Source organism: Mobula birostris, chromosome 12 (genome assembly GCF_030028105.1).
Source record: "Mobula birostris isolate sMobBir1 chromosome 12, sMobBir1.hap1, whole genome shotgun sequence".
Lineage (NCBI taxonomy): Eukaryota > Metazoa > Chordata > Chondrichthyes > Myliobatiformes > Myliobatidae > Mobula > Mobula birostris.
The window spans coordinates 83,486,752-83,499,956 of NC_092381.1; the positions used below are offsets into that span (position 1 = coordinate 83,486,752).

Below are 13,205 nucleotides of genomic sequence, written 5' to 3' on the forward strand. Positions count from 1 at the left end.
GGGGCTTTATAGGTCGCTGGGCCCAGGTGTATGAAAGGGAGGGCACATTCCAGAAAACAGAGTTACCATCATTTTTATTAGATGTTTGCAAGCTTAAATACTGAAGTTAACTGGTGGAACTTTGGTGTTCTTGTCAGAGAGCACATTTAGGGAAAAATAGTCTAGGTAAAATGAGGAAAGACTGCAACTTTAATAAATTTGCACACGAAGAGAATCAAAAGGAGATCAATACAAATAGAACATTGTTACTACCATTAATAGGAATACAGCATTGAACCATAATTCTTCATGTTGTACTGCTGTATTTGTTAGATGAACTTTTTCAGTCAATGTGTCATATGGAAACATCAACACCCTGACAAAATAATACATTGTAATCTCAAAACAAGCAAATATGTAATTAAAAAACATTTTTCACATTGTATTCTTGCAATATCGCACACATCTGGCAGCTATAGAAACCGCATTGACAATGTGGACCGAGTCTTCATTCCGGCACTGCTCAGCTGTGGACTAATTGCTTTTGGCATTAATTTTTAATTATTCATAATTAAAAACATTGCAGTACAACAAGAATTTGAGTATTACATAAACAGAATATCAAAGAAAATGAATATGTTAGTATTAGTCTAAAAGCACATACTGTTTAATCTTGTCATTCTTTGGTCCAAATTTAGGTCCAGTAGGCCCCCTTCTGTAAAGGAAATCAGAAAAGCTAAATCATAATGAGACAGTCCATATTAGACCAATATTATTCTTAGTATCTTTAATCATTTTCATTAGTAAACCTCATGCAAAGTAACAGATTGAACAAAGTTAACAGTGGTGCCCAAATGCACACTTGGAATTTTATAACATAATATAAACTACCAAATTGGCCAAGTATCAAAAAAAATTGCTATTGTTCATAGGAAATTCAAAAATACAATGGATTCCAATTAACTGTCTTTGGTTAATCGGGACAGCCACTTATTTGGGACAAGTCAAAGAATAAAAACAAATTGAGAAAATAGCTGGGATTCCCTTAGTTTATTTGGGATAATGTGTCACTTAATTGGGTCAGGAGTCTGTTGTCACACATCTTCTAACCCGTTCCAGCCATGCGCATGTCACATGGCCATTAGACATTACACTGTGCTTACAGCAGTTTTTAAGTAGACTCAGTTGCACATGTTTGTGTTCAAAAAGCGTGATTTTTGTCATTGATTTGGCGAAAAATAAGCAGCAAGACAATGCAGAACTGTTTTGTGAACCCCTGTTTCAAGCATTCTAACTTGGAAATACCAGAAACAACCAGGAGTGAAAATGAAACGATTTCACTATTTCAACAAGTTAGGAATTATGTAGAATTTGAAGGCATCGACAATTATCTTAAATGTTATCTTTGATCTCCACTGGACACTCAGCTCTCACCTGTGGCTCCAAGTAACTGTTTGCATATGACAGCAGCCACATCCCAGTACATCACTTCAACAGGTGAGCTAAATCAGGTCTCACACCCCAGTAAGATAAGGAAATGCTTGTCCTAACATGCAAAGTTAGCTCTGGCAAACTGGACGGATGAGGTCTAGACTGAGATCCAACAGCCAGGAAGGCAGTTCTGCAAATCTACGTGCAGTATGAAGGACATGACATGGCACAGAAGTAATCACGGTCACCCACTGCAACCAGGAAGACCCCTGTCATGATATCTACTCGTTCTACTGGATCCAGACTTCTGAGGTCAAGAGAGTGAAACTACCCCAGTGCAACAGATTTGCACTTTTAAAAACTCTCCAGCACAGGTCTATCACTGTCTGATACGATGCACAACTACTAGTATTGGTAATGTTCTAATTTGTTCTGTGTTTCATTCAACGGCATAATGTGTTACTCAGTTAAACAGTCTTTTTTCCTTGTACACATGTTTAATTATTGCCATGAAACTTTGGCTAATTGGGGCAGCCACTTAATTGGACCAAAATGTACTAGTCCAATGTGTCCTAATTAACCAGAATCTACTGTCATTAGGTAATTTTAGTAACATTACAAATTTAAAGCACTAGTCCAATTAAAACTAAAACTTAATTTGTATTGGTGAGAAAAAAAGGCAGCAGGGGTAAAGTATGGAAATAGACATTTAAAACAAAGGAAACTTTTGGCCCAAGTTCATACAAGTTCACAAAAGAAATTTATTAGATCTCATCCCTTTTCCCAATTCACAGTCTATAGATTTTATGGTTTTGCAAGCACAGCCTCAGACATTTATTAAATGTCAAAGTTTTCTTTATCTTCCATTCTCTCTGGCATAGAGTTCCAGACCCTCTCCATCTCTGCTCACTGAATTTCTTCAGCTCTTCTAATCCTTTTACCACTTGCACTATATCTTTGTTAGCTGATGAGTTACTACCCCTGGACTTCCATACTGGGCCAGCCACAGGTACACCTTAAACTTGTTCTGAAAGTACAAATTTGTCAGGCTGAAATTTATCTACAAGTTATTACATCTATTTAGAGTCACTGTCAGCAGCCTTGCATTTTTTTTGTTAGCTGTGCACAGTCCATACCTCATCACTAGCAAATAATAAGAACAGTGCGATTTAAATCTATATTCCATTATTACTGGCCTCTTCCTTGTTGTTCATCTCTCCAAGGTAATTCCAAGTTTTATACAGCAGGGGTCCTCAACCTTTTTTGCACCTCGGACCGGTTTAGTATTGACAATATTCTTGCAGACCAGCCGACTGGGGGGGGGGGCTGGTGAGAGAGTGTTCAAGTAGAGTTAAACTCACCTCAACATGTCTTTTACAGACATGTCTTTTACAGTTAGGGTTGCCAACTTTCTCACTCCCAAATAAGGGACAAAAATAGCAGTCAAATCCCAGGGACACTTTACCCCAGGAAAGACTACCACAACCATGAAGCCTTGCGTGGGCACCTGCGTGCGCATGCGCATACGTGCCTATTCCCCCCCCCCCACAAATCGGTTTTGCCTTCATCTTCCCGACTATACTGTGCATACATTATTTCTACTTTATACAGGCTGTGTATTTATCATATCATTCCCTGCTTTTACTATATGTTAGTGTTATTTATTTTCGGTTTTATGTGGTATTTGGTATGATATGGTAGGTTATATTTTGGGTCTGAAAACGCTCAAAAATTTTTCCCATATAAATTAATGTAATTGCTTCTTCGCTTGATCCATTTTGGAATGAAAGGTTTCATAGGAACGCTCTACATTAGCGGGGGAAATACGGGACAAGGGCGGTCCCGTATGGGACAAACCAATTTAGCCCAATATACAGGATGTCCCAGCAAATACGGGACAGTTGGCAACCCTATGTTCAAGTTGAACAGTGCGTGACAGGGAATGAGGGAAGGTGCAGCTGACTTATATTGATTCCTCATGGCCGGGTAGCACATGCTTTGCAGCCCGGTGTTTGGGAACCGCTGTTATACAGTACATCTTCATTCTAAGTAACATTAGCCTAGTCCGATTCTCCTTGAAACTAAAGAGTTCCAGCCCTTAGATGGCCTGTGACAAAGGGGTGCATTCAACTCAAGAGAGTGGGATCGCCCATGTCAGGAAACCTCCGAGGCTAAAAATGAAGCAGATGCCTGGGAAACAGAAGAAACCTCAAAAGGAGGAAGAACTTCAGCCCAGGGCCAAACTCAGACTAGGAGGAGAGGGTCCTTCAAGTGGTTCCACCTCCAAACCTCCTCTGGAAAATCTGTTTGCAGACTTTTTCCTCTGTCCAGCAGAGGAGAGATAATGCTTTTATCCCCAAGATGCCTTCTTATCAACATGGTAATGATATTTGGAACTATCTCCTCAACTTCAAGGGAATGGCCTGAATATAGCAATGACCAAAGGATGAGTGGGCCTGCCAACTAGTGCCAATCCATGTTAGACACATGGGTTATGACCCACATACCCAACCCCTAGGGAAAAAACCCACTGTAGTTGCTCCACACTTTAGTGTAACAGTGTTTATTATGTGTGCCAAAAATTAAACATAAAAATTAGTAAAGAGAAAAATACCAATATTGACAAAACGTTATTTCCAGGAAACACAATAATAGCTCCATACTTATTATTGTCCAGTGTGAACTCCTGGCAGCCCCATCTTTCTCTCATATGGAGGGCAATGAGCTCCTTTTTATTTGGCACTAGGACATAGCGTCTTTAATTACCCACAAAGTTAACTTGAGACTACACATGAATTAGAATATGATGCACCCCACAATGTAGTTACACTCATTTTACAAAATAAGCACAAGTTTTTAATCTTAAACACAATGTACAAACATATACACATTGCCATCACTAAAAAAATGGAACATTCTGCCGTGCATTGCGGGAAAGGCACCATAAAGCCAACTTGAGCACATCAGCTCAGTTTAGGACCCAGCAGTGAAGCAACAGAACACTCAACACAATGGCGCACTTAAAGTTAAGAATAAAATTAAAGTAAACTTTGGTGTCTGACTCTGAATGCCACTGCGGAGGGAAATCAGTGGGACAACTATTAGAATATACTGGGGAAGGCAATGAAGTGCAGAGACTCACTGCAATGACAGCAGAAGACCAGGTTTGTGTGTGAGTGTATGTGCGTGTTGAAGGAGTGCATTTACCAAGTGCTCTGTCACACCTCGCAACAGTCTCAAGTTCCATCACATCTTTTGAAATGTTGACATGCTTTTGACAAGAATGCATAACTTGCTGTGAACAAAAATTAAATAGAATTCCTCACTTGAGATGCTGTGGGAAATTCAGCATCAATGCAGAACTTTTCAAAGGAGCCATATGCTGAAAAGAAGTGCTGGAGGGACTAAACCGCAGGCTTTTCTTCTGGATCCTTGTGGTATGAAGATATTATCAGAAGTTCCAAGTCATCATAAAAATAAACGATTTCATTAATTTCTACCCCCAAATGCTTTTGAAAATGGTAAATGTCACTGGAGAGTGAACTCATTGAAAACTTGTTAAGAATGCTGATGCAACTGATTCTCTCACTCACCCACACCCCACCGCCACAACCAGAGCAAATCATAAAACACAAGTGATTCTGCAGATGCTGGAAATCCAGAGCAACACACAAAATGCTGGACAGTTTCAGGCCAAGAACCTTCATCAGGACTGGAAGGGAAGGGATAGAAGGATAGAGGGGAAGCTAGAAGATGACAGATGGAAACTGTAAAGGGCTGAAGAAAGAAAAGAGTGCCAGGAAGGAGAATAATGGAGAGGGACAAATGGTCAAGCTAACTACAGAGTCATCGCTGCAGAAAGCTGAGAGTGGGGAGGGGCAGGTAAACATGTGCTCGGTGGTAGGATCCTGTCAAAGATGGCAAAAGTTGGGATTAATGCAAATAGCTAGATATCAAACATTACTTGGTCTTGATGGTGAAATAGTACAACCGAAAAGGTAGGTTGTGATAATTCAAACCAATACAGGTATGATTTTTGTATTAGAAACTGAGAATGACTCTGGCAGCTTCCAGAAAATTATAGGTTGAAGAGGTTTTCCACATCACCAAATACTCAAATAAAGTTCTACAGATGTACTATTGGAAGTATATTTACTGGTTGTTTCATAAACTGGTACAGCAATTCAAATGCACAGGAACACAAGCTGCAGAGAGTAGTGGATTCAGACAGTACATCACAGGTATGTTCCTCTCCACCAACAAAAGTATCTCCAACAGGCATTGCCTCAAGATAGCCGGAATAGTGTGATGCCAACTTCTCAGTTTCTATCAGGCAGGAGGTGCAGAAGCCTGAAGTCCATGTCACCAGGTTCAAGAACAAGTACATCCCTTCAATCATTTGGTTGTTGAACCAATTTGCACAACCCTAATTACTACTTCAATATCGAAATGCTATGACCACGATGGATTTATATTCGTTATTTTGTTCCAATTATGTTCTTCCTTGTATAATTTATGTTTAAATTATGTTTTTGTTGTGAATGTTGTCTCTCAAATGCTATGTGACTGTAATGCTGCTGCAAGCAAACATTTAATTGCATCTGTGAATATGATAATAAACTTTGATTTGACTAGATAGTTGCAGTACATTCCATTTAAATCTTCAGTGCTGACTAGACTGTGGAGCTCCCATTATCCTTTTTTTTGTTTCATTCTACCGCATATAGTCCTTGGTATCCAAGGGGATGGGGAGAGGGGAATAGCGGAAGTGAGAAAGGAGAACTCGATGCGTGTTTCACCTTTTTAAATTAAGAGCTCGGCAGCTTTGCAGAGGCTGATGAGCTCTTCGGACTGGAAGTCAGCTTGAAAACAGAAGTTCTCCATCAGCCCGCACCTCGGGAAGATCATCACTATCGGTGAGGTAGAGCTGAATACAGTCCACCAGTTCAGCTACCTGGGGTGCACCATCTTGTCAGATGCCAAGATAGACGAAGAGATTGACAACAGACTGGCAAAGGCAAACAGCGCATTCGGCAGGCTGTACAAAAGAGTCTGGAACAACAAGCATCTGGAGAAAGGCACAAAGATCAGCGTGTACAGAGCCGTTGTACTGACCACCCTCCTGTACAGCTGAGTCGTGGGTTACCTACTGTCACCACCTATGACTCCTTGAGCATTTCCACCAGCGCTGCCTCCACACCATCCTCAACATCCACTGGAGTGACCTCGTCACCAACATCGAAGTCCTCGAACAGGCGGAGGTCACCAGCATCAAGGCCATGCTGTTGAAGATGCAGCTGCGCTGGGCAGGGCACGTCTCCAGGATAGAGGATCATTGCCTGCCCAAGATTGTGCTGTATGGCAAATTCTCCACTGGCCACCGTGACAGAGGGGCACCAAAGAAGAGGTACAAGGACTCTCTGAAGAAACCCCTTGGTGCCTGTCCATCACCAGTGGTCTAATCTAGCCTCCGACCACGCGGCCTGGCAACACACCATTCACCAGTCTGTCTCCTCCTTCGAGAACGCACGCAGGGTTGGCATTGAGGACAAAAGGAGAAGGAGGAAGAACTGTGACACAGCAGCACCAAACCCAGAACAGAATTTCCCTTGCAGCCGCTGTGGCCGGGCCTGCCTGTCCCATATTGGCCTCGTCAGCCACCAGCGAGCCTGCAGCAGATGTGGGCAGCCCCCTTCCTAAATCTTCGTTTGCGAAGCCAAGCCATGATTAATCTAAGTTATGGTTTCAATAACTAATTCATGATTTGGCTTAAGTCACGGATTCCCAAAGGTTTTTTATGCCATGGACAAATACCATTAAACAAGGACCCCAGGTTGCGAACACCTAGATTAAACTATATCATAGTGAGTTCTTAAAATGGGCTGCTCTTTCAGACTATGTAAAGCACCAAAGTCAAAAATTAATTGGACTACAGACTTCAAATTTATAACAATGGAATAAAAATTCAAACTCACAGGAAAAAGTCTTCTTCCTCGTCAGAGTCATCTTCTAACAGGTTCCGCTGCAAAATAAAAGTGATGCTTATTAAATGGGCCATGAATTGGAAATCCTCAGGATAATTCAGTGAATTGCTCCACCACATATGGTCAACTATGCCTTTGCAGTAGCTTGATGATTATAGCAAAATTGATTTTCTCACCTGGAAGGACTTTCGGTGGTTGCATGTAGAAATCAAAGTTGATCATACTGAACCTAATTTAACTCTTAAGTTTTACATTATTCCTTCATCTCAATAACACAAGTCTGTCAAATCATTAAAAATTCAGATTCCTATAATTGGTATTTCTTAGAAAGGAGTATCATAACTGTCCTAGGTTGTTAGGCTTAATTGTTCCTAAAGCAGGTAGAATCTCAGATGGACGAGAGGGCGTACAGACACAAGATATACCAACTAGTGGAGTGGAGTCGCAGCAACAAACTTGCACTCAACGTCAGTAAGACAAAAGAGCTGACTTGGACTTCAGGAAAAGTAAGACGAAGGAACACATACCAATCTTCAGAGGGATCAGAAGTAGAGAGAGTGAGCAGTGTCAAGTTCCTAGGTATCGAGATCTCAGAGGACCTAACCTGGTCCCAACATATCGACACAGCTATATTAAAAAAGGCAAGGCAGTCACTATACTTCATTAGGGGTTTGAAGAGATTTGGATGTCAACAAAAGCACTCAAAATCTTCTATAGGTGTACCGTGGAAAGCATTTTGACAGGCTGCTTCACTGTCTGGTATTTGGCGGGGGGGGGGGGTCCTGCTGCACAGGACTGAAAGAAGCTGCAGATTATAAATTTAGTCGGCTCCATCTTGGGTACTAGCCTACAAAGGACCCAGGACATCTTCAGGGAGCGGTGTCTCAGAAAGGCAGAGTCCATTATTAAGGACCTCCAGCACCCAGGGCATGCCCTTTTCTCATTGCTACCATCAGGAAGAAGGTACAGAAGCCTGAAGGCACTCACTCAGCAATCCAGGAACAGCTTCTTCCCCTCTACCATCCGATTCCTAAATGGACATTGAACCCATGAACACTACCTCATTTCTTTAACATATATTATTCCTGTTTTTGCACAATTTTTAAACAATTCAATATACATATACTGTAATTGATTTAGTTACTTATTTTTTACTTCCCCCCTCCCTTCTATATTATGTATTGCATTGAACTGCTGCTGCTGCTAAATTAAACAATATTCACGACACATGCCTGTGATAATAAACCTGATTCTGATACTGAAGTCTTTGGCTGAGAGTTTTACGAATGAATTGACAATGGTATGCCAATAGCAACACTGGAAATTCGGTAAGTAGGGAACATAGCAATGAGATAAAGGACTAGAGAAAGCAGCAGCAGAGGAAATGACAAGGAAGGAAGATTTGAGTAATTTTAACATTAAATCTGAGCCAAAAAAGGAAATAAATTATAATGAAATGCAATTTTAAAAAGCATTGTTTTTCAAAATCTCAAACAATGATGCTCTATTTGAAGTAGTAAGATTCCACTGCTTTAATTGTCTATTTTCTGGCAATTAAAAAAATCACAGAGGTAAATTGGCACCTATTCTATTAATCGCTTGCATCATGCACCAGGGCGTTCTCTTCAGTTACCCAAGGTAACTGTAACCTCTGGCCAGGGGCAGAGGTCATCAGATGGTCCTAGCCCAGGTAGCTTCGTTGTCCAGGGTTTCCAATACCCATCCTGCTTGGACATGGGTTACAATGGTTACTGGGATGTCATCCACGAACCCCATATTGCAGGTTGTCAGATGCTGGGCTCCAACACTGGGCCTCAGGTTACATCTGCTCCCTGCTGATGAGGGGGGTTCAAACCATGACAAATTAGATGGAGGAGATGGTACAACAAGTTGGAATCCTTTCTTGGTGGTCTTGCCACCTGGTTGTAAAGTGGACTGAAGTGAAGCATAGCTTGAATCCTCCTGGGTAGGTGGTGATCATGTCTTGTGTTATTGGCAGGAAATGGTAGTGGTCCAGGCCAACCTGGACGAGGATGTGTGGAATTGATCTGTAGGCATTGGCTAGGTCTAACCAGATGAATGTTAGGTTGTCTTTCTTCTGCCTGGTCTCGCAGATCAATTGGCTGATTATTGAGGCGTGTTCAAGGCACCCAGAAAAACCCAGGATGCCACCTTTCTGGATGGATGTGTTGATATAAGTAGTTCTCCATTAAGTAAGAGGTCAGCCTTCTCTCGAGTACAGTCACTCCAGCATTTTGCTGGTTAGATTTTTGACACTTTCTTCATCAGGTGAGCTGTTTTGAGTTGTTGGTTCAGGGTCTTTATCGCACTTCTCAGGTGGCGAGTCGCCCTTTTCCTCCTGCTTGGTTGCCGTGATCCCCTTTCATCTCCATTGGGCCAAGTCACTCTTTAGCAAAGTTGAAGACAATGGCTGTGAAGGAGTCAATTTTCCTGTAGACAGGTCCTGCTAATGTAGCATCCAAGATACAATCCAGATAGTCATTGAATTGCTTCCAAAATACATTGTCTGATGATCTGGGCCAGCTGATCTTCATTTTTCTTGATGAATGGATTAGGTGTCCAAGGGGGCACTTAATTGGACCTTCTTTGCCACTGGGGTGGCTCAGGTGTGGAGAGATCTTCAGCTACAGGTGTTTTTGTAGCTTTCTTTCATGTTCTTTGGCTGAGAGGCAAGCAGCACATTCCAGTGTCAGTTTATACAGCCAGCATTTTACAGGAATGGTGCCAAAAATACACTCTACCTCTAGTCACAATTTTATATGCAAATATAGGGCTCATGAAAATCACAGGGAGGTTACAAGCTAGATACTCCTAAAATGCTGCTAAACAGAGCACCATAAATTGTACATCAACATACTAATTTCCCTGTTCTCTCTGCAATGCCAAATGTTGCTGCCTATTAAAATGTTAAAATATTTCAGCAAATTGTAGTCTTGCAGCTTAAGAAATACCAATGTACGTATAAAATCCCAAAGGGATTGGACAGGCTAGATGCAGGAAGATTGTTTCCGATGTTGGGGAAGTCCAGAATGCGGGGTCACAGTCTGAGGATAAAGGGGAAGCCTTTTAGGACCGAGATGAGGAAAAGCTTCTTCACACAGAGTGGTGAATCTGTGGAATTCTCTGCCACAGAAAACAGTTGAGGCCAGTTCATTGGCTATATTTAAGAGGGCATTAGATATGGCCCCTGTGGCTAAAGGGATCAGGGGGTATGGAGGGAAGGTTGGTACAGGGTTCTGAGTTGGATGATCAGCCATGATCATACTGAATGGCGGTGCAGGCTCAAAGGGCCGAATGGCCTACTCCTGCACCTATTTTCTATGTTTCTATATATACCATTGTAATTACATCAAAGGTGACTTTTACATATACTCTAACAATGTCAAAAGAAAATCTTCGGAAAGGACTCAACCACCTAATTAAAGCATACAATAAAAATACCTTTGAATCATTGCTGTAATTTATACCTACAATTTAAGAGCTTTAGCTTTTGAAATCAGAGCTCCCACAAATCAAAGGGATAATAGCTCTTTTCCTTGTTTCTGTGGCCCCTTTCACAAGAATCTATCCATGTATTCATAGTTTGAGTTGGTATAGTTGAAAAGAATCACATACCCCCCTTCATGAGTCAGGAAAGAAAAACAGGGGGGAGGGGGAGGAAATTAAGGCAACTGAAAGTACTCATTCATGTTAAATGATAATTATCAGAATTGGTGGAAAAAGTCAGCCGAAAACTTGATATCTATTGCCATCCTATTGCAAAATTATCCAGTTTAAATTAATTACCAATTAGATTGACAAGTGAAATTAGATGACAACAAAGATTGAAAAAAGATTAAAAAAACAGAAAGATACAGCTGGGGGAGGGGGAGGAGGAGGAGGAAGTGGTGGTTATCATAAACTGTTAAACCCAATATTCTTATATATTCCTATTACTACACTGGGCATTGTTCAAGTAATATAGGAGGCTGTGATCATAATGGGAATGAGATGGAGAATACAAGTGATAGATGATTGGAAGCTCAGGGTCATTTTTGTGGAATGAATTATATGTCCAACAAAGTGCATTTTGTTTCCTCTAATGCAAGGGGTTCCCAATCTCTTTTTTAAAAAAAAATGCCATGCACCCCTACCGTTAACAGAGAGGTCCATGGACCCCAGGTTGGAAACCCCTGCTCTAATGTAAGGAACAACATTCTGAGCAGTAGAAGGAATACAGCAAGCAACTTAAGAATGTAGACTTTTTTTAATAGACAAATTCTTGTTATTAATTTTGTTTAAATAAGTGTGAAATGAATGAGTGAGGGGGTTATATTTTGCAGAAACTGCCACATCAAGACCACCATCCCTTGGAGCTGCTCTTTTTGGCTTTACTAACTTTCTAGTATTTACCAATCCTCACTCACTTCACCTGTGGTTCTGTACCTAATAGAGTTCTTGACGAAGAAGGACCCGAGATCTGTCAAGTTCACTTTGTGCTTCCCTGTTGGTCACATAATAGTAAAATAATTGAGCTGCTGACAAATTATGATCAATTTTTTTTAAACAGACCAGGAAACCAATGGAGATCAAACCCAAGAGGTAGATCATTTTGGGAACTAAAATTCAACCCATTCCTCCTAAGCTCCTTACACTTGTATCTGATTCCAAATCACCTACACATAGGTAATATTATATCCTGAAACAAGCACATGTGAATTGGGCCTGATAGAAATATATTCATGATAGGGTTAAATTCCCCTTGAACTACAATTGTAAATCTCACTACTAATGACAAAATAACAATATTTTTGGATGGATAAATAAAAATGTTACAAGTTTATATCTCCTAATATAAAATAAAAAATCTAATTGCATTGAAATCCATCCACAAGTTTTGCCACATATTCCTGTTGTAATCAGCTTCAACCTAGAAACTACAGGTTGATGCCCCTCCAATTCCAACTTCTAACTCCAATGTTTTCAATCCATCAACCAGGATGGCCAGGATCATCCTTGTAACCAAAGGTAGTACTGAGTTTTTCAATAATCCATGAAGCAGGGCCTAGACTACTGGTTTAATACAAGGCATGCTAGTCACGGGACTTTGCATAGTGGTCTTATGATCCCGAGATCAACTCATCCCAACTCCCAACACACCGCCTTCGGGAGACCTGTCACCCACTCAAAGTCTTCTCTAAAATAAACCAACCTTCCATTTGAGTAACAAAATTGTTCAGCTATGCAGATCAGCTGTTTAAGCTAAACCTATCAATATTTTTGACAAATTCTTTATAAAACTTTCATTTCTAAAGAATACAATTCTTATGTAGCCACATGTCCACCACTTTAATTCATCTAGATTCAAGTAATTTCAGTTAATTTAGCTGACTTAAGGATCACATATATACTTGTCGAGTGCACCCTGACATGCCTTTTCTCCCCCTCCCCAGCATTCTCTCAATTATTCTAATCTTAGTTCCATACACAGCTCCACCACTGTCCTGGAATGAGAAACTGCCTTTTGGCTATGGTGCAATTTAGGCAGTCTATGTCTGTTCCCCCCCCCCCCCACCCCCCAGCTACAAAGAGCCACAGATCATGATCTGTATGGGTCATGAAATGGAGGCTGTAATATTTCTCTCAAAATATTTGTTTGTGCTCCATGCAAGTCAAGTTCAATACAGACAAGCTGTGTGCACTATACAATACAGAGGCAAGATTAAAAAACCTTATTTTTAAAGCAGTTTTTACTCTTACTTCCAACATGCTTAATAAATGCATTAAAACACTAATTTGCTTTCACATTAA

At 40.8% G+C, this 13,205-nt stretch overlaps 1 protein-coding gene across 1 annotated transcript in view; it reads right to left on the bottom strand.

The window, feature by feature from the left end:
* The window catches only part of vamp4 (vesicle-associated membrane protein 4), a 98,308-nt gene that overhangs the window by 51,473 nt on the left and 33,630 nt on the right, over nt 1-13,205 (bottom strand). The window contains exons 3-4 of the mRNA XM_072274256.1: nt 7,386-7,432; nt 644-694 (exon numbers count right to left, since the gene is read on the bottom strand). Coding sequence (XP_072130357.1) covers nt 644-694; nt 7,386-7,432 — 98 coding nt within the window. The remainder of the gene's footprint in view (nt 1-643; nt 695-7,385; nt 7,433-13,205) is intronic.